Below are 20271 nucleotides of genomic sequence, written 5' to 3'. Positions count from 1 at the left end.
GTGACCGTAGGCAAGTCACTTCGTCTCTTGGTGCCTTAGGTCCCCATCTGCGAAATGGTGAGAACAACCCTGCCCTACCTCCAGGACATTCTGTGAGGATATGCACATTAAAGGCTGTGAGGTGCTCAACACTACAATGATGGGGACTAGATTGTGACTAGTTTTTAATTTTGTTTGAAGACCAAAATTTTCCAATTTCAGTGCCAGAGAGAGAGAGAACTGAATCCGCCTTTACCTCTGGGCACCAGTATTTGAACAATTTGGCTGAACTCTTTAGTACTGCAAAGGGAAGGCTTTACAAGCATTTACTAAAGTGGCACCATTACAAAGTCACCACTGCCCACCATTACCCGAGAGTGGTGTCTAGACAGCACAGGCTTCTTCTCTCCTCAACACAGAAAAAAGTGCAGTGTCTTGGAGACCACCGTGTGTGTGTCACCTGTTGTCTTTTTAGTTGCAGCAACCATAGGAGAGTATTGTGTCCACTTAACAGGTGGGTAAACTAATTTGGAAAGAATAAAAAAAATGAGTTGGGAAACTTGCCTATCCTATTTCACTCCAAAAATTTCTTGCAAAATCTCAACAATCCTTCCGACCCCTGCTGATAGTGATGGAAGGTCCAAGCTCAGGGCCTCTTCTCATGGTGCATAGCATTACTTCACTCAGATCAGTTGGCTGGCATATCCCACCAGCTGCCTAAACTTGCTCTGGGTCCTCTAAATATTTATTCAGGGGACACCATCACAGGGTCTAATAACATCAGCCACACTATCAGAGGCTCGTTCACCTGCACATCCACCAATGTGATATATGCCATCATGTGCCAGCAATGCCCCTCTGCCATGTACATTGGTCAAACTGGACAGTCTCTACGTAAAAGAATAAATGGACACAAATCAGATGTCAAGAATTATAACATTCATAAACCAGTCGGAGAACACTTCAATCTCTCTGGTCACGCAATCACAGACATGAAGGTCGCTATCTTAAAACAAAAAAACTTCAAATCCAGACTCCAGCGAGAAACTGCTGAATTGGAATTTATTTGCAAATTGGATACTATTAATTTAGGCTTAAATAGAGACTGGGAGTGGCTAAGTCATTATGCAAGGTAGCCTGTTTCCTCTTGTTTTTTCCTACCCCCCTCCTCCCCCAGATGTTCTGGTTTAACTTGGATTTAAACTTGAAGAGTGGTCAGTTTGGATGAGCTATTACCAGCAGGAGAGTGAGTTTGTGTGTGTATGGGGGTGGGGGGGATGTGAGAAAACCTGGATTTGTGCAGGAAATAACCCAACTTGATTGTCATGCACATTGTGTAAAGAGTTGTCACTTTGGATGGGCTATCACCAGCAGGAGAGTGAATTTGTGTGGGCGGGTGGAGGGTGAGAAAACCTGGATTTGTGCTGGAAATGGCCCACCTGATAATCACTTTAGATAAGCTATTACCAGCAGGACAGTGGGGTGGGAGGAGGTATTGTTTCATATTCTCTGTGTATATATAAAGTCTGCTGCAGTTTCCACGATATGCATCTGATGAAGTGAGCTCACGAAAGCTTATGCTCTAATAAATTGGTTAGTCTCTAAGGTGCCACAAGTCCTCCTTTTCTTTTTGCGAATACAGACTAACACGGCTGTTACTCTGAAACCTAAATATTTATTGGTTAGCTATTTAGTATTTTAATGGAAGGATATTTTTGTTCTGAAGTTTGTGAAGGTTTATAGTTTCTTCATCAGAGGCAAATAAAACCATCCGATTACATGTCCCATTCACTGACTAAACTGCTGTGGAGAGTTGTCATGTGCACAAATGGCATGTGCTCTGTGTTTCAAATATCACATGGATGTTTACATTGTGAGGCGCTGGCCAAGACACTGACCACACCCTCCATCCTGGACATTTGCCCTCTGATCATGAGAGTAGTGCAAAGTCTCCAGAGCTAATTGGACTCATTGCCACTTTTGATATGCAGAGAGCAGAAGTGCCTTCTTCACATCCAGTTTGCAGGAGACTCTGCCCTTCCTGATCTGGAGGATGGTGTGGATTGCACTCTCAGCAAATTTGCGGATGATACTAAACTGGGAGGAGTAGTAGATACGCTGGAGGGCAGGGATAGGATACAGAGGGACCTAGACAAATTGGAGGATTGGGCCAAAAGAAATCTGATGAGGTTCAATAAGGATAAGTGCAGGGTCCTGCACTTAGGATGGAAGAATCCAATGCACAGCTACAGACTAGGGGCCGAATGGCTAGGCAGCAGTTCTGCGGAAAAGGACCTAGGGGTTACAGTGGACGAGAAGCTGGATATGAGTCAGCAGTGTGCCCTTGTTGCCAAGAAGGCCAATGGCATTTTGGGATGTATAAATAGGGGCATAGCGAGCAGATCGAGGGATGTGATCGTTCCCCTCTATTCGACATTGGTGAGGCCTCATCTGGAGTACTGTGTCCAGTTTTGGGCCCCACACCACAAGAAGGATGTGGATAAATTGGAGAGAGTCCAGCGAAGAGCAAAAAAAATGATTAGGGGTCTGGAACACATGAGTTATGAGGAGAGGCTGAGGGAGCTGGGATTGTTTAGCCTGCAGAAGAGAAGAATGAGGGGGGATTTGATAGCTGCTTTCAACTACCTGAAAGGGGGTTCCAAAGAGGATGGCTCTAGACTGTTCTCAATGGTAGCAGATGACAGAATGAGGAGTAATGGTCTCAAGTTGCAGTGGGGGAGGTTTAGATTGGATATTAGGAAAAACTTTTTCACTAGGAGGGTGGCGAAACACTGGAATGCGTTACCTAGGGAGGTGGTAGAATCTCCTTCCTTAGAGGTTTTTAAGGTCAGGCTTGACAAAGCCCTGGCTGGGATGATTTAACTGGGAATTGGTCCTGCTTCGAGCAGGGGGTTGGACTAGATGACCTTCTGGGGTCCCTTCCAACCCTGATATTCTATGATTCTATGATTCCTGAACAAGGAACTAGCCCTGGTGAGCCATGCCTTTAGATTAGACTGTTGTATCTCACTGTAACCAGGGCTGAAGATAAAAGGCAACTCTGGCTAATGCAGCACACAGCAGCTTGCCTCTTAAGCAGCAAAGAACACCGAGAGTACATTTACTCCTGAAACAGTCTAGATCACCGTTTCTCAAATGCAAGGTTTTCTTGCATCCACAGCCTACTGGGCAGTGATGGGGGGGGGATCGATAGTGGGGGAGAGCAAAGCAGTGGCCCTTCCCCTGGGGTTGCCAGCAGGGGGTTGGGCCCTCTCCCCCTCTGGAGCCACAAACGCCAGAAGAGCAGGCAGCCACCTTCCCAGGGTGGTGGGCTTCTGGCTTCAGCCCTGGGGCAATGGGTGGCAGGCTCTGGCTATGGGGTTTTGGGCTCTGACCGCAGGGCTTTGGGTTTTGGCCCCAGGTTCGCCACCCTCCCTCCCATGCCAATACTCCTGGCTCCCACTGCCTCCCTACCCACCTCTGCATCCAGAGCTTAATTTTTCCCCCAGCTTGCCGGGGCTGAGTAAGTCTGCTGTGAAAAGCGATATTTGTGTGTTTGTTAATATCACTTTTCACTGCCTCCCAGCTAGCTAACAAGTCTGCTGTGACAAGTGATATTAACAAACATATAAATATCAGTTTTCACCGCAGCAGACCTACTAGCTAGCAAGTCTAAAAATAAAGCAACCAAAAAAGCAAAAGAAACAACAACAAAGACAAAGCACCTTCTTTTGTTTTGTTCTGTTTAGATCCAGTAAAGAATTGAGACAACTGTACATTATTTTTATTATTGAGTCTACAAAAAAACCCAAACCTCTATATAGATAAATTACAATGATTTGGACGTGGCTATGTGCATATTTATTGGTTTTTCCTAAAGTTAATTAAGTATTTTAGGAAAAATTGTCAGAGCGACCACCAGTAAGAGTTGGTGGCCGCACTCTGAGACCACCAAAAATTTTCTCGTGAGAACCCCTGGGCTAGATCCTGGCTCTTATCTTTAAGACTTTCAAAGGCTTGGACCTGGTTTACAGACACTCCCTCTCCCACCAAGGCAGCTGCTCTCATGGATGCTGAAACAATATCCATAGCGAGACTCGCAGAGGCAGTGTCAAGTCTTTGACTGTGGACTCCTCTTTTTGGGGGGAGCTGAATGAATCCTAGTTAGACTGTGTGCAGAACACAATGCTAAAGCCTCTTTGCAGTAACAGGAGAAGAGTTAATCTGCTATTAAACAAAAACCACCACCACCACCCCTCGGGATGCAGACTCTGGTAAATCAGTGACTGAGCTTGGTATGGTGGGCAACAGAGCATCCCAATTCTGTGTGTGATGCCAATGCTGTATGGGAGTTGGGAGGATGGATGAAGTGTTAGCTGCTGTGGGGTTTTTTTTTTTTTACATCCCAGGCTTAATGAGTTACAGCTACTCAGGAGCAACTTTGCATTAGCATTTTGGGCAGAGAGGATCTGCACAAGAAGGTTTGGATCCAGATCAAAGCTTCTCCAGGGATCTGGGGTTTTTGTTTGTGTTTATCTCTAATTCCAGGAGGGGAGAGGAGACCAAATTAATTCCCTGCACAACCGCAGTGAAGCTACACCAGGGAGGCATTTGGGCCAATATATACCCTTTATTTAGTTCTTAGAACAGGGAGAAAATATATACAATCTGATGTTCCTGTCCCCTCAGGTGTCTTCACTGCGGATGACTGACTGGTCGTAGAATTAATCTCAAATGAGAACTGGATTCTCCCTGTTAAAGTTACACATACACACACACTGCGGCCCTCGTTGCTTAAGTGGGAGAAGGGTCAGGGTCTTTCGCATGGAATTCATTTCTGGAGGTTGTTTCAGCCAGATGTTTGTATTTTCTTCTTTAACAGTTTGTGTTATGAATATAACATTATTTCTTGTATTAAATACTGTACTGGTTAGATTTCTCTGCACCACACAGAGCTGTATGGAAAACATGAGCCAGGGCTGGATGTGGAGAATTCGGGGCAAGCTTTATACCTTTAGAAGCTTATCTGAGGTCACCACTGTTAGCGTGTCCTTCATGAGCAGTTCTGGCATCAGGATACTGGACTGCAAGGACGGGTGTCTGTACCTCAAGGCCTTCACTTCATGCTAGGCATCTGATCAGGAATTGAGTCAACCTCAGAGTGGCAGAGCATAGAAAGAAAATGGTACTTAATCAGAACTAACTGAATGCCAAGGCTTCTCCATATCAGGCTCGGCAGAAATTAGTGCTGTGCTGGGATATGAGCTGCAGAACTCAGACCCAGAGATACTGCAATAGTAGGCTACAAAGGGTATTGGCTCATTCCTGTTCTCTACAACAGCTCTTATTAAAAATGAAAGAGAAACCCTAAACATGTGGAATAGGTGGGGGCTGAAAATGAAGAGTTGCTTGAGAACTAAAAGTAATGGACATTATCCATTATTAATGTCCATTACTTTTAGTTCTCAAGCAACTCTTCATTTTCAGCCCCCACCTATTCCACATGTTTAGGGTTTCTCTTTCATTTTTAATAAGAGCTGACCGAATATGCTGACCCTTGCAGCAAAGACACTAGTTGTCTGTGGCTTTGCGCTGGGACTCCGTATTCCAGAGATGGTCTGCGGTTTTGTTCTCAGTGGCTGTATTTTGAGGAATCATTTCCCACTAAAGCATGAGAGCTTTTGGCCTTGCCTCATTGCTGTTGTCCAGAAAACTTGTTTTAATAACAACATGGGGAGTACCTCAACCTTCCCAGGCTGGCCCTGTTAGCCAGGTAAGGCTCAGTTCCTGACAGCAATCATGGCAAAATCCATCAAGCACACAGGGGAATGGAGACTCGTTGGAGTGTGGGAGGGGTCTTCCGGCTAGAGTAGGGGGTTGGAGTATATAGGGGGTGTATGGACTCTGGGTATCACTTACCTCAGGTGGCTCCTGGAAGTGGCCGGCATGTCCCTGCAGCCCGTAGGTGGAGATGTGGCCAGGTGGTTTTGCACACTGCCCCCATCCACAGGCGCTACCCCCGCTGCTCCCATTGGCCGCAGTTCCTAGCCAATAAGAACTGTGGAGCCGGCGCTCAGGACGGGGGCAGTGCGCGGAGCCTCCCTGGCCGCCACTGCGGCTAGGGGCCACAGGGACATGCCGGCCATTTCCAGGAGCCGCGTGGAGCCAGGGCAGGCAGGGAGCCTGACTTAGCTCTGTTGTGCCGCCGACTGGGACTTTTAATGGCCTGGTCAGTGGTGATGACCAGAACCGCCAGGGTCTCTTTTCGACGGGGTGTTCCGCTCGAAAGATGTCTGGCAACCTAACTGTCACTGTGAGTGCTAGCCTCAGGCCATACCTGTGCACCCCCAAGGCAATGTCTGTGAGTGCACGTGGCACGAGGGAGGAAGGCCCTTTGCACCCTGTCTCCCACCTGACCTATTCCCTGTGCAGGATCAGGAACCAAGCAGCTCCAAATGTCCTAGTCAAGTAACCTGTGTTTATGCAGGAATATTGGGAAACCTGAGCTGATTATGTAATTAAAAATCACCACATGAAGAACTGCAGCCATTGGTCATATTGTTTAGGAATTGAACTCTTCCATTTGAAGGCCGCAAACCTTTACTTTTTGTGCGGCAGGAATCCCCATTGTAACTAATCTTCTCTTTTCTTCTCCAGAAATTCCATGGAACTGCACTGAAAGAAACTTGGGATGCCGCTATTTGGATTAAAGTTTGGAAAGAAGAAATTGAAAGGTAAGGCAGAGCCAGGTGGATCCCAGTGTCTGTGACAATCCACAGAATGTACACACAGGACCCAGTCTCTGACTCCTACATAAATGCGTGGGAGCACGTCTTACACCTGTGGAGTAGGCCGGGAAGTCTAGGGACAGCCACTTTCTGTTCACTTTCCCAGCACTGGGAACTCCCCCAGGGAGGTGCTGTAAACTGAGTCCCAGTGAACAAGATAATGTTTAAACAGAACAGTGAAGCTTGAACTAAACCCCGGGAAATGGCTGGGCTTGGAAAACCTGGGGCTTGTCTCCTTTTACGCACAGCCCTCTGGCACGGCACCCTCCAATGGCTGACGAAACATGCGGCTGGCAAACGGGGATGTGGAATTAATGACAATGACCCAGGTACACCTCTCTGCTAGGAGGCAGGGAGAGGAGCAGAGAGAGTGACATGGGGTGGCAGCGGTAGGGAGCTGGAGCCGGTTCACACGGGTTTGCGTGAACCGGTTGTTAAATTTTGAAGACGTTTTAGAACCGGTTGTTAACCCGCTTCCCTGCAGGGGGCGCTGAGGCTTTGATGGGCCCCGGCTGGGAAGTGATGTGATTCCTCCTCCGGCCGCCAGGGGCGCTGCGCTGCGGGAGCCATGTGGGCTGCCCCCTGGCCCTGGGCACCAGCCCTGGTGCTGCTGCTGCTCCCCTGGCCCTGGGGCTCCCGCTGCTGCCTGGGGGGTCCCTGGCTGCTCTGCTGGGCCGGGGCTGCGTCCTGCTGCTCTCCCCGCCAGCCCCGCACCCCCTGCCCGCAGCCAGCCCCGCACCCCCTGCCTGCAGCCAGCCCCTGTCTCAGCCACCCCCTGAACCCTCTGCCTGCAGCCAGCCCCTGCCACACCCCCCTGCCCTGCCTCCAGCCACCCCCTGCACCCCCTGCCCTGCCCGCAGCCAGCCCCTGCCCGCAGCCAGCCCCTGTCTCCAGCCATCCCCGCACCCCTTGCCCGCAGCCATCCCCTGCCCGCACCCCCTGCCCTGCCCGCAGCCAGTCCCTGCCTGCAGCCAGCCCCTGCTGCACCCCCTGCCCTGCCCGCAGCCAGCCCCTGTCTCCAGCCAGCCCTGCACCCCCTGCCCACAGCCAGCCCCTGCTGCACCCCCTGCCCTGCCTGCAGCCAGCCCCTGTTGCACCCACCCCCTGCCCTGTCTCCAGCCAATCCCACACCCCCTTGCCTCCAGCCAACCCCGCACCCTCCTGTCTCCAGCCAGCTCCGCACCCCCTGCCCTGCCCGCAGCCAGCCCTGCACCCCCTGCCTCCAGCTAGCCCTGCTCCATGCCCCTGTCTGCAGCTGGCCCCACGTCCACTGGTGCCCTGCAGTTTCCAGGGCAGTAACCCTGCACACCTGCTTCAATGAGGGGGGCAGGGAGCAGCTGGGACCCACACGTGCACACCCTAGGGTGACCAGACAGCAAGTGTGAAAAATCAGGACGGGGGTGCGGGGTAATAGGAGCCTATATAAGAAAAGGACCCCAAAATGGGGACTGTCCCTATCAAATCGGGACATCTGGTCACCCTAGCACACGCCCAGGGTGTGGCAGGGACCCACGGCTGTGAAACGGAGCTCATTTCTAGGTCAGGCCCATCTTTTTGAAAAAGAACGTTAGGCAGGGTTAACACACACCCTTATTTTCCCGGCCTTGTTCGGCTTTTTGGTTCTTAAATCGCCGTCCGGGAGGAATTTTTAAATTTTAAAAGTTCCTCCCAGGAAAATACGGACGTACGGTAACCCTGTTGGTACAAAAACTACATACTGGGGCACATCCCTTACATCAGAACTTTTTATAGGGAGCCGGATGTTAAGATTTTGGCAGCTCAGCGCTGGGTGGCAGCGATCTGAAAGCTACAAAGCAGGGGAGTGCTATCAGCCGCAGAGACTCTCCAGACCCTGCACTCCCTGAGATTCCAAGTCAGAGCCTGGGACAAGAGGGAGTGAAGCTAGGGAGCAGCCAGTCTGCCCAACGTGATCTTCTCAAGACCCCATGGTGTCTCCACTGGAAATCCATGCAGAAATGGACTCTGCTTGGAGCAGCATGAACTTCCATTCTGCACCTGCAACGACTGCTGTGGCTGGGGGATAGGGCTCAGGACAGGTGTAGCAGGGAGGCCAAGGGCAGCTCTTCTGAGAGAGGACTGGCATCAGCTAAGCAATGCTGCAGTGGAGGCTGACTCCTTGTATAGCGGCCCTGGGATCCAGAGACTCTGCCTGCTGACTCTTGGGCTCTGAGGACGAAGAGGCTTTGTTCTCTTTAGATCCGCTAGGCTACAAACCCCACTCTGGCAGGAGCTTGGACAGTCTGGTCTCTTGAAGTGTCCCATGGCCTTTTCTTCTTTCCCATAGGTATTTTAGTAGGAGCAAGTCCACTTGAGTGTAACTTGCACCTTCTGTCAGACCCTTGGCCATGCTCCTTGCACCAACTTCGACCCTCTCAGGGCATAGCTACACTTGCAGATGTAGAGCGCTTTGAGTTAAACCAGCCTTCAGAGAGTGCAGTAGGGAAAGTGCTGCAATCTGTTCACACTGACAGCTTCAAGCACACTGGCGTGGCCACATTTGCAGCATTTGCAGAGGCATTGGGAGCGATGCATTATGGGCAGCTATCCCAGCATGCAAGTGGCTGCAATGTGCTTTTCAAATGGGGGTGGAGTGTGACAGGGAGTGTGTTGTGTGTATATGGGAGGAGAAAGAGTGGGTTTTTGGGGGGCTGAGAGCATGTCAGCATATTGTCTTGTAAGACCAGACAGCAGAAGACCTCCCCCCAGCCTCTCTCTCTCACACACAGCTTTCCACATGAATGGTTGCTTTCTCTCGGAGCAGATAAGCAACTGGCTGACAGAAACGGAGCTTTCAAAGGGCATTTGCGCATTCCTACAGCCGATTCCAAACAATGACAAGAGTGGCCACTTGACTTAAGGGGATTATGGGACGTTTCCGGAGGCTGGTCAGAGCACAGTAAAGCAACCCCTCGTCCACACTGGCGTCGCGGCACTCCAGCAGGGACGCAGCAAACGTTATCCCACTCGCCGAAGTGGAGACCAGCAGCGCTGTAGCCGTGGAGTCAGAGCGCTCTACGTGCCTTGCCAGTGTGGACGGGGAGTGAGCTAGTGCGCCCGGGGCTCCTTTTATGGCGCAGTAACTCGCAAGTATAGCCAAGCCCTCAGACTGTCACTCATTCATTGACGTGTAACTTGCCCACTTTGCACTCCTCCTTCCCGCTGGGCCCACTGAGTCTAAGGGACGCCACCTCCCACACTGAGGGCAGGTCAGAGAGGAGAGCAGCAGCAAAGGTCACTAACAGGAAGGTATAAGAATGTGTTAAGTTCACACGTCCTGTAATCCCGGGGGCCAGGTCGGCACTATAAACGTACACTGTTATAACAGCATCGCTCTCGGGTGTGAAAAATCCACCCCCCATGAGTGACTCTGTTGTACTGACCTAACCCCTGGAGTAGGCAGCACTACGCCAATGGAAGGGCTCCTCACAGCGCCATGCCACCGCCTCTTGGGGAGGAGGATTAACGACACCGGTGGGAGAAGCTCTCCTGTCGACAGGATAGCATCTTCACGGGCGGGCTGCAGCAGCACTGGGGCAGCTGTGCCCCTGCACCATTTGAAGTCTAGACCTGCCCGCGGTGTGTGCTACTCTCACACAGGGTCCTTGAGTCTTGATTAGACGTAGGGCTTTACACCAGGCATAGCGTTTCCTCATTCCACGCCATAGGTCCTAGACGGACACCTCCCTCTCTGTCACGAGATGGCGTTCAGAGAGGAGGCGTTTTCCCTGGCCTTTGCAGGGATTCTGTTTGTTTCTCTCTGTCCAAAGAGGTATAAGAATATAAGAATGGCCAGATCAATGATTCATCTAGCCCAGTATCCTGTCTTCTGATAGTGGCCAGTGCTAGATGTTTCAGAGGGAATGAACAGAGCAGGGTAATTATCGAGTGATTAATCATCTGTCATCCAGTCCCAGCTACTGGCAGTGTGAGGTTCAGGGTCACCCAAAGTATGGGGTTGTCCCCCGATCATCTTGGCTAATAGCCATTGATAGATCTGTCCTCAAGGAACATTTTTTATACTTTTGGCCTTCACAACATCCCTTGGCAATAAATTCCAGTGGTTCACTGTGCATTGTGTGAAGAACTTTCTTACGTTTGTTTTAAACCTGCTGCCTATTAATTTAATGTAGTGACTACTTGTTTGTGTGTTATGTGTTATGTGAAGGGGTAAATAACATTTCTTGATTCACTTTCCCCACACCCGTCATGAGTTTATAGGCCTCAATCACATCCCCCCTTAGTCGCCTCTTTTCTAAACTGAACAGTCCCAGACTTTTAATCTTTCTTCAAATGGAAGTTGTTCCATACTCCTAATCATTTTTGTTGCCCTTCTCTGTATTTTTTCCATATTTTCTGAGATGCAGCAACTGGAACTGCACACATTATTCAGGGTGTGGGCGTACCATGGATTTATATAGTGTCCTTATGATATTATCTGTCTCATTATCTATCCCTTTTCTAATGATTCCTAACATTCTGTTAGGCTTTTTGACTGTCGCTACACATTGAGTGGATGTGTTCAGAGAACTACCCATGATGACTGCAAGATCTCTTGCTTGAGTGGTAACAGCTAATTTAGACCCTTTCATTTTGTTTGTATAGTTCGAATTATGTTTTCCAAAGTGCATTACTTTTCACTTATTGACATTGAATTTCATCTGCCATTTTATTGCCGTCACCGAGATCGCCTTGTAACACATCACTGTCCGATTTGAACTTAACTATCTGGAATAATTTTACATTGTTTGCAAATTTTACCTCCTCACTGTTTACTCCTTTTTCCAGATCATTTATGAATATGTTGACCAGCTCTCGTCCCAGCGCGGATCCTTGGAGCACCCCAGTAATTACCCCTCTCTACTGTGAAAACTGACTATTTACTCCTACCCTTTGTTTCTTATCTTTTAACCAGTTACTGATCCACGAGAGCACCTTCCCTCTTATCCCATGACAGCTTACTTTTCTTAAGAGCCTTTGGTGAGGGACCTTATCAAAGGTTTTCTCAAAGTCCAAGTACACTGTATCCACTGGATCACCCTTGTCCACATGTTTGTTGAGCCCCTCAAAGAACTCTAATAGATTGGTGAGGCATGAATTCCCGTTAGAGAAGCTATGCTGATTCTTCCCCAACAAATCGTGTTCATTTATGAGTCTGATAATTCTGTTCTTTACTATAGTTTCAACTAATTTGCCTGGCACTGAAGTTAGGCTTACCAGCCTGTAGTTTCCAGGATTGCCTCTGGAGGCGACTTTAAAAATCATAGAATCATAGAATATCAGGGTTGGAAGGGACCCCAGAAGGTCATCTAGTCCAACCCCCTGCTCAAAGCAGGACCAATTCCCAGTTAAATCATCCCAGCCAGGGCTTTGTCAAGCCTGACCTTAAAAACCTCTAAGGAAGGAGATTCTACCACCTCCCTAGGTAACGCATTCCAGTGTTTCACCACCCTCTTAGTGAAAAAGTTTTTCCTAATATCCAATCTAAACCTCCCCCACTGCAACTTGAGACCATTACTCCTCGTTCTGTCATCTGCTACCATTGAGAACAGCCTAGAGCCATCCTGTTTGGAACCCCCTTTCAGGTAGTTGAAAGCAGCTATCAAATCCCCCCTCATTCTTCTCTTCTGCAGGCTAAACAATCCCAGCTCCCTCAGCCTCTCCTCATAAGTCATGTGTTCCAGTCCCCTAATAATTTTTGTTGCCCTTCGCTGGACTCTCTCCAATTTATCCACATCCTTCTTGAAGTGTGGGGCCCAAAACTGGACACAGTACTCCAGATAAGGCCTCACCAATGTCGAATAGAGGGGGATGATCACATCCCTCCATCTGCTCGCTATGCCCCTACTTATACATCCCAAAATGCCATTGGCCTTTTTGGCAACAAGGGCACACTGCTGACTCAACAAGGGCACACTGCTGTAACATCAGTGTTACATTAGCTATCCACTAGTCATCTGGTACAGAGGCTGATTAAAGAATAGATTGCATACCACAGTTAGTCCTTCTGAAATTTCATATGAGTTCCTTCAGAACTCTTAGGTAAATACCATCTGGGCCTGGTGACTTATTACTTTTTAATTTATCCATTTGTTCCAAAATCTCCGCAAGTGACACTTCAATCTGGGAGAGTTCCTCAGATCTGTCACCTAAAAAGAATAGCTTGAGTGTGGGAATCTCCCTCACATCCTCTGCCGTGAAGACCAATACAAAGAATTCTGTTAGCTTCTCCGCAACAACCGTGTCTTCCTTGAGTGCTCCTTTAGTGCCACCATCATCCAGATGTACTACCAAAACTGACAGCATTTCTTAGTCTTTTGCTAGTTGCTCTTCAAATTATTTTTTGGCCAGCCTAATTACACTTTTACACTTGACTTGCCAGAGTTTATGCTCCTTTCTATTTTCCTCAGTAGGATTTGACTTCCAATTTTTAACAGATTTTTTTTTGCCTCTAACCACCTCTTTCACTCTGTGGTTTAGCCATGGCAGCATTTCTTGGTCATCTTAATATTTTTTTTATTTGGGGTATACATTTAGTTTGAGCCTCTATTATGGTGTATTTAAAGTTCCCATGCAGCTTGCAGGCATTTCACTCTTGTGATTGTTTCTTTTGATTTCCATTTAACTCGCCTCCTCCTTTTTGTGTCATTCCCCTTTTTTAAGTTAAATGCTACTGTGGTGGGTTTCTTTGGTATCTCCCCCGGCAAGGATGTTAAATTTAATTATGTTATTGATGCTATTACCGAGCGGTTCAGCTATAAGCACCTCTTGGATCAGATCCTGTGCTCCACTTAGGACTAAATCAAGAATTGCCTCTTCCCTTGTGGGTTCCAGGATTAGTGTCTCCAAGAAGCAGTCATTAATGGTGTCTAGAAATTTTACCTCTGCATCCTGTCCTGAGGTGACATGTTCCCAGTCAATATGGGAAGAGCTGAAATCCCCCATTATTATTGAGTTTTCTAGTCTTGTAGCCTCTCTAATTTCCCTGAGCATTTCACAGTCACCGTCACCATCCTGGGCAGGTGGTCGGTAGTCTATTCTTACTGCTATACTCTTATTATTCAAGCATGGAATTTCTATCCAGAGAGATTCTGTGGTATAGCTGGAGTCGTTTAAGATTTTTACTCTGTCTGATGCTACTCTTTCTTTCCTATATGGTGCCACTCCCCGACCAGCATGACCTACTCTGTCATTCCTATCTATTTTGTTCCCTGGTATTACTGTGTCCCATTGATTATCATCGTTCTATCAAGTTTCTGTGTTGCCTATTATATCAATCTCCTCATTTAATACCAGGCATTAGTATTTAGACTCCTAGCACTGGTATACAAGACACTTACAAAATTTGTCACTATTTAGTTGTCTGCCTTCACATGTTGTAATTGGGTTAGTCCTGCTTATAGTTTAATATGAAAAAGAATTGTGGTACCCTCTCCTGGATCTTGGAAGACCAAAAGAGTTCCTTCAAGGGATTTATTTTTGATCAGTGCTGCTATATCCCCTCACCCGGGCAGTACGGCTGGGCTCGGGGCATTTGAGTGAAAGAACAGGGGCGTCCACACGTCACTCAGCATCTCATAGGAAGAGACTGTGGTCTCTGGTGGGAAGGCTCTCTTCCAGATCGGGGCCAGTTTGGCTTTGGCACCTTAGTATTTCAACCAGGGGCCTGTCTGTGTGGGGTCAGCATATGTCCGGGTGTTCTCAGACACAGCCTCTCTTCTCTGTCCAGATGGACTTTTCAAATAACAGGCAATGTTTGGGGTTTTTGCAGAGGAGGCAAGCTGCAGCTCAGAAAGAGCCCCGATTGGTCTGCTTCATGACTGGTCCCTCCATTGCATCTGCAGCTGGTTGGTCTATTCCCCTGCAGCCGTAGCTGCTGGATCCCCCCCCACCCAGGTGCTGGCTCCCAGCCCTAGGGAGGTGGTCCCGCAGGGAGGCACTGACGGATGGCTGTTGCTGTGTCCTGGGCTTGCGCCAGCTGCCCTGCCACTGTGACACGGAGCGATACTATCCCCCACCTCCAGTGAGCTCCCCTGCTGCAGCTCCCCCAACTGTACTCCACCCCCCCAATTCCACCCCCTCCAGCAGTGTCCTCTTTTTGGGAACCTGAAATGTGGTAACCCGATCAGTCTGTGATCCCACTGTCCCTTGGAGCGCCTGGACTTGGACAACTGCACTGCTTGGTTCCAGCCAAATGGAAGGCTACCTAGGCTTTGATTTTTCACTGAGACTCTGTTTCTCGGAACCATAATGAGGAGTTTTCTAGTCCAGTGTCTTGACTTCAGAGGGACATTCAGAACGTCTGTTTCTTCTTGTGTTCTGCACACTACAGGACAAATCAGAGCTTGCTAGCTCTAAAGAAGCATAGTTAAGAGGGAAAGATCATTTATTTCCACATTTTAAAGGGTTTATACAGACAATGGACACTCAAAAAGCCAAAAAGCTGGGTCAGTTTCTTTATTTTCTCTTTGGTGTAGATGCAAATAGTATTCCCAAATTAAGGCCTCACAGTTCAGAAGAGGTTTAACAGCTTCCTGAAAGTTAATTTGTAACTCTTTAGAATGAATGGGATTTGTTTCTTTATAGCTTCCTGTTTTTATTCATGCTTGGTTCAGCTCAGCGATTCTCACCAAATTTATGGGAAATAAAGAGTGAAACTAAAACTTTCAAGAGAATGAAGCATGTTTACTTTTAACCAAAAAAACAATCTATGTTAATCTATGTTGCTGGGGCTAGCAGAAAACTCCATCTGCCACCTCCCACCTCAAACATCCTTGCCCCCCCTCACAAAAGCTTATGCTCAAATAAATTGGTTAGTCTCTAAGGTGCCACAAGTCCTCCTTTTCTTTTTTTAATGAATTGTTTGTGACTCACCAATGAGGTTTTTGAGTCTCTTGTTGCTGGGACATTTTGCTGGAAATTGCCAATAAGAAAGCCCCTGGTCAGAACTTGGAGACCAGTTTTCATCCTGCTTGAATAATGGCTTCATAAGTAGAAAAACTAATATTTAATCACTGCATTTACTTTTTAAGCAGTACAGGTCTGATTCCCCCTTTGCTATCACCAGTGTAAGGCCACTGAAGTCGATGAACTTAGGATATAGGGATACCAGATTGGAACATGCAGGGCCAACACCAGCTAGTTGAGAGGAAGGTGCAAGTAACCCCATAATAAGCATCTATGGGATAATCTGCCCTCCAAGAAGGTTTCATCCTAATCCCTAAGAGCTAGAGACTGGCTTTTAACCATGAAGTATGATGATTGATATTCCTTCCAAAGAGTGCATGAGCTTTTATATTGTTGGTAGCCATATAACTGTCCAGTCCTTCTTCGAATCTTGCAAAATTATTGGCCTCAATGCCATCCTGTGACAATGAAGAGTTACCCCAGATTACACAAATGTAAAGGAGAATGGAATTTAGCCCTAACATTCAAATCCTGCGGCTCTGGAGCAGGCAAACCTCCCCCGATGTCATTGGGAGTGTAAGCTATGGGCCCGTAGGATTTTGTCAGAAAGCTGTAGAATTAGTAAACCAGGATGTCAAAGGAGGAAGCAGACTTTTTCAAAGAGTCTCTCACTTGGCCTCTTGTCATAAACGGAGTCTGTTCTCAGCAAGGGAACTGCTTCAGGGGTTACACTGGTGTAATTGGGATCAGAATTCATCTCATTAGGGTCAAAAACATTTCATGGTTTCTTCCTTGTGAGATGCATACCTTGCCTTATGAGCTGTGGCCTAAGCAAACTGAGTGGAGTTTTCTTTTACGTGTCACTGCAGTCCTGTTAAATAGTAACTAGATGTGAGACCGAAGCAGATGCTCTGAATGAAAATTTGTACTTTGGGGTTATTTATACAAACGAGGGACATGTGTATACACGGTTTAAAACTAACCTTTATGAAACACGATTTTTACATTTGATACTGTTTCAAACAGTGGCACCAAAAGTTTTGGGGAGAATTTACTGCTGAGTGGTTGGCACTTGACAAAACAGATGGAGGTGGAACAGAGAGAGATGCAATGCTTCGGTAGAAACCAATCAGCAGTGCTGCAAGGGAAGGCAAAGGGAGAGCTTTTCTGATCTGCAGCCAACCTTGCTTTGGAGGGGTGGGGATTCAGGATGCTCACAGAGAATGGAAGAAAACAATGGCGAAGTCATGATCTCAGTTACACCAGTGTAAATTTGGAGTGACTGCACTGCTACCTAGAGAGTTATTCCAGAGTTAATGATGTAAACAAGAACAGAATTTGGCCTTGATTAATCAATGCTAGGGAAATAAGTGTACTGCTCCCCATATGAGCTAAGCACAAGTTGTGTTACAGGGAATACTCTGTAGCTGACTCTTGGGACATAGAATCATAGGCTATGTCTACACTATGAAATTAGGTCGAATTTATAGAAGTCGGTTTTGTAGACAGCGTTTTTATACAGTCGATTGTGTGTGTCCCCACACAAGTGCTCTAAGTGCGTTAACTCGGCGGAGTGCTTCCACCGTACCGAGGCAAGCGTCGACTTCCGGAGCGTTGCACTGTGGGTAGCTATCCCACAGTTCCCGCAGTCTCCGCTGCCCATTGGAATTCTGGGTTGAGATCCCAATGCCTGATGGGGCTAAAACATTGTCGCGGGTGGTTCTGGGTACATATCGTCAGGCCCCCGTTCCCTCCCTCCCTCCGTGAAAGCAGCAGCAGACAATCGTTTCACGCCTTTTTTCTTGAGTTACCTGTGCAGACGCCATACCACGGCAAGCATGGAGCCCACTCAGCTAACCGTCACCGTATGTCTCCTGGGTGCTGGCAGACGTGGTACGGCATTGCTACACAGCAGCAGTTAATTGCCTTTTGGCAGCAGACAGTGCAGTATGACTGGTAGCTGTCATCAACATAGTCCTGGGTGCTCTTTTAATCGGGCACCCAGGCAAACATGGGAGTGACTCAGCCAGGTCATTTCCCTTTTAAGTTTCGTCTCGTGGCGATTCAGTCCTACCGGCAGTGCACTATCTTTTAACCTCCAGCCAGCAGAAGATGATGGCTAGTCGTCATACTGCACTGTCTTCTGCCAAGCACCCAGGAGATGATGATGGCCAGCAGTCGTACTGCACAGTCTGCTGCCAGCAAGATGTATAAAGATAGATGAAGTGGCTCAAAACAAGAAGTAGACCAGATTTGTTTTGTATTCATTTTCTCCTCCTTCCCTCTGTGAAATCAACGGCCTGCCAAACCTGGTTTTGAGTTCTATCCTTGAGGGGGCCATTCAGTTTCTCAGCCCCTTTGTTGATTTTAATTCCCTGTAAGCCATGTCATCAGTCGCCCCTCCCTCCGTCAGGGCAATGGCAGACAATTGTTCCGCGCCTTTTTTCTGTGCAGATGCCATACCAAGGCAAGCATGGAGCCCGCTCAGATCACTTTGGCAATTGGGAGCACATTAAACACCACACGCATTATCCAGCAGTATATGCCGCACCGGAACCTGGCAAAGCAAAACCAGGCAAGTAGGAGACGTCAGCACAGTAACGTAAGTGATGAGGACATGGACAGACTTCTCTCAAAGCAGGGGCCCTGGCAATGTGGACATCATGGTGCTAATGGGGCAGGTTCATGCGGTGGAATGCCGATTCTGGGCTCCGGAAACAAGCACAGACTGGTGGGACCGCATAATGTTGCAGGTCTGGGATGATTTCCAGTGGTTGCGAAACTTTTGCATGCATAAGGGCACTTTTATGGAACTTTGTGACTTGCTTTCCCCTGCCCTGAGGCGCAAGAATACCAAGATGAGAGCAGCCCTCATTCGAGAAGCAAGTGGCGATAGCCCTGTGGAAGCTTGCAACGCCAGACAGTTACCGGTCAGTTGGGAATCAATTTGGAGTGGGCAAATCTACTGTGGGGGCTGCTGTGATGCAAGTAGCCAACGCAATCAAAGATCTGCTGATATCAAGGGTAGTGACCCTGGGAAATGTGCAGGTCATAGTGGATGGCTTTGCTGCAATGGGATTCCCTAACTGTGGTGGGGCCATAGACAGAACCCATATCCCTATCTTGGCACTGGAGCACCAAGCCGCCGAGTACATAAACCGCAAGGGGTACTTTTCGATAGTGCTGCAAGCTCTGGTGGATCACAAGGGACGTTTCACCAACATCAACGTGGGATGGCCGGGAAAGGTGCATGACGCTCGCATCTTCAGGAACTCTGGTCTGTTTCAAAAGCTGCAGAAAGGGACTTTATTCCCGGACCAGAAAATAACTGTTGGGGATGTTGAAATGCCTATATGTATCCTTGGGGACCCAGCCTACCCCTTAATGCCATGGCTCATGAAGCCGTACACAGGCAGCCTGGACAGTAGTCAGGAGCTGTTCAACTACAGGCTGAGCAAGTGCAGAATGGTGGTAGAATGTGCATTTGGACGTTTAAAGGCGTGCTGGCGCAGTTCACTGACTCGCTTAGACCTCAGTGAAACCAATATTCCCACTGTTATTACTGCTTGCTGTGTGCTCCACAATATCTGTGAGAGTAAGGGGGAGACATTTATGGTGGGGTGGGAGGTTGAGGCAAATCGCCTGGCTGCTGGTTTCGCACAGCCAGACACCAGGGCGGTTAGAAGAGCACAGGAGGGCGTGGTGCGCATCAGAGAAGCTTTGAAAACAAGTTTCATGACTGGACAGGCTACGGTGTGAAAGTTCTGTTTGTTTCTCCATGATGAAACCCACCGCCCCTTGGTTCACTCTACTTCCCTGTAAGCTAACCACCCTCCCCTCCTCTCTTCGATCACCACTGTCAGAGGCAATAAAGTCATTGTTGCTTCACATTCATGCATTCTTTATTCATTCATCACACAAATAGGGGGATAACTACCAAGGTAGCCCAGAAGGGGTGGTGGAGGAGAGAAGCACCAGGAGGGGTGGTGGAGGAGGGAAGGACAAGGCCACACAGCACTTTAAAAGTTGAAAACTTTAAAACGTATTGAATGCCAGCCTTCTGTTGCTTGGGCAATCCTCTGGGGTGGAGTGGCCGGGTGGCTGGAGGCCCCCCCACCGCGTTCTTGGGCGTCTGGATGAGGAGGCTATGGAACTTGGGGAGGAGGGTGGTTGGTTACACAGGGGCTGTAGCGGCAGTCTGTGCTCCTGCTGCCTTTCCTGCAGCTCAACCATATGCTGGAGCATATTGGTTTGATCCTCCAGCAGCCTCAGCATTGAATCCTGCCTCCTCTCATCACACTGCCGCCACATTTGAGTTTCAGCCCTCTCTTCAGCCCGCCACTTACTCTCTTCAGCCCGCCACTTCTCCTCCCGGTCATATTGTGCTTTCCTGCACTCTGACATTATTTGCCTCCACACAGTCGTCTGTGCTATGTCAGTGTGGGAGGACACCATGAGCTCAGAGAACATTTAATCACGAGTGCATTTTTTTCGCCTTCTAATCTTCACTAGCCTCTGGGAAGGAGAAGATCCTGTGATCATTGAAACACATGCAGCTGGTGGAGAAAAAAAAAGAGGT

General features: G+C 48.3%; 1 protein-coding gene across 3 annotated transcripts in view; it reads left to right on the top strand.

Annotated features, from left to right (window-relative positions):
• The window catches only part of LOC140911063 (phospholipid-transporting ATPase ID), a 131017-nt gene that overhangs the window by 2775 nt on the left and 107971 nt on the right, over positions 1-20271 (top strand). For all 3 annotated transcript variants that reach the window (XM_073343294.2, XM_073343293.2, XM_073343296.2), the window contains exon 2: positions 6637-6713. In XM_073343294.2, coding sequence (XP_073199395.1) covers positions 6671-6713 — 43 coding nt within the window. In that variant the 5' untranslated portion in view covers positions 6637-6670. The remainder of the gene's footprint in view (positions 1-6636; positions 6714-20271) is intronic.

This window comes from Lepidochelys kempii, chromosome 5 (assembly GCF_965140285.1).
Source record: "Lepidochelys kempii isolate rLepKem1 chromosome 5, rLepKem1.hap1, whole genome shotgun sequence".
Classification (NCBI taxonomy): Eukaryota; Metazoa; Chordata; order Testudines; family Cheloniidae; genus Lepidochelys; species Lepidochelys kempii.
This window is presented reverse-complemented; position numbering and strand designations above follow the sequence as displayed.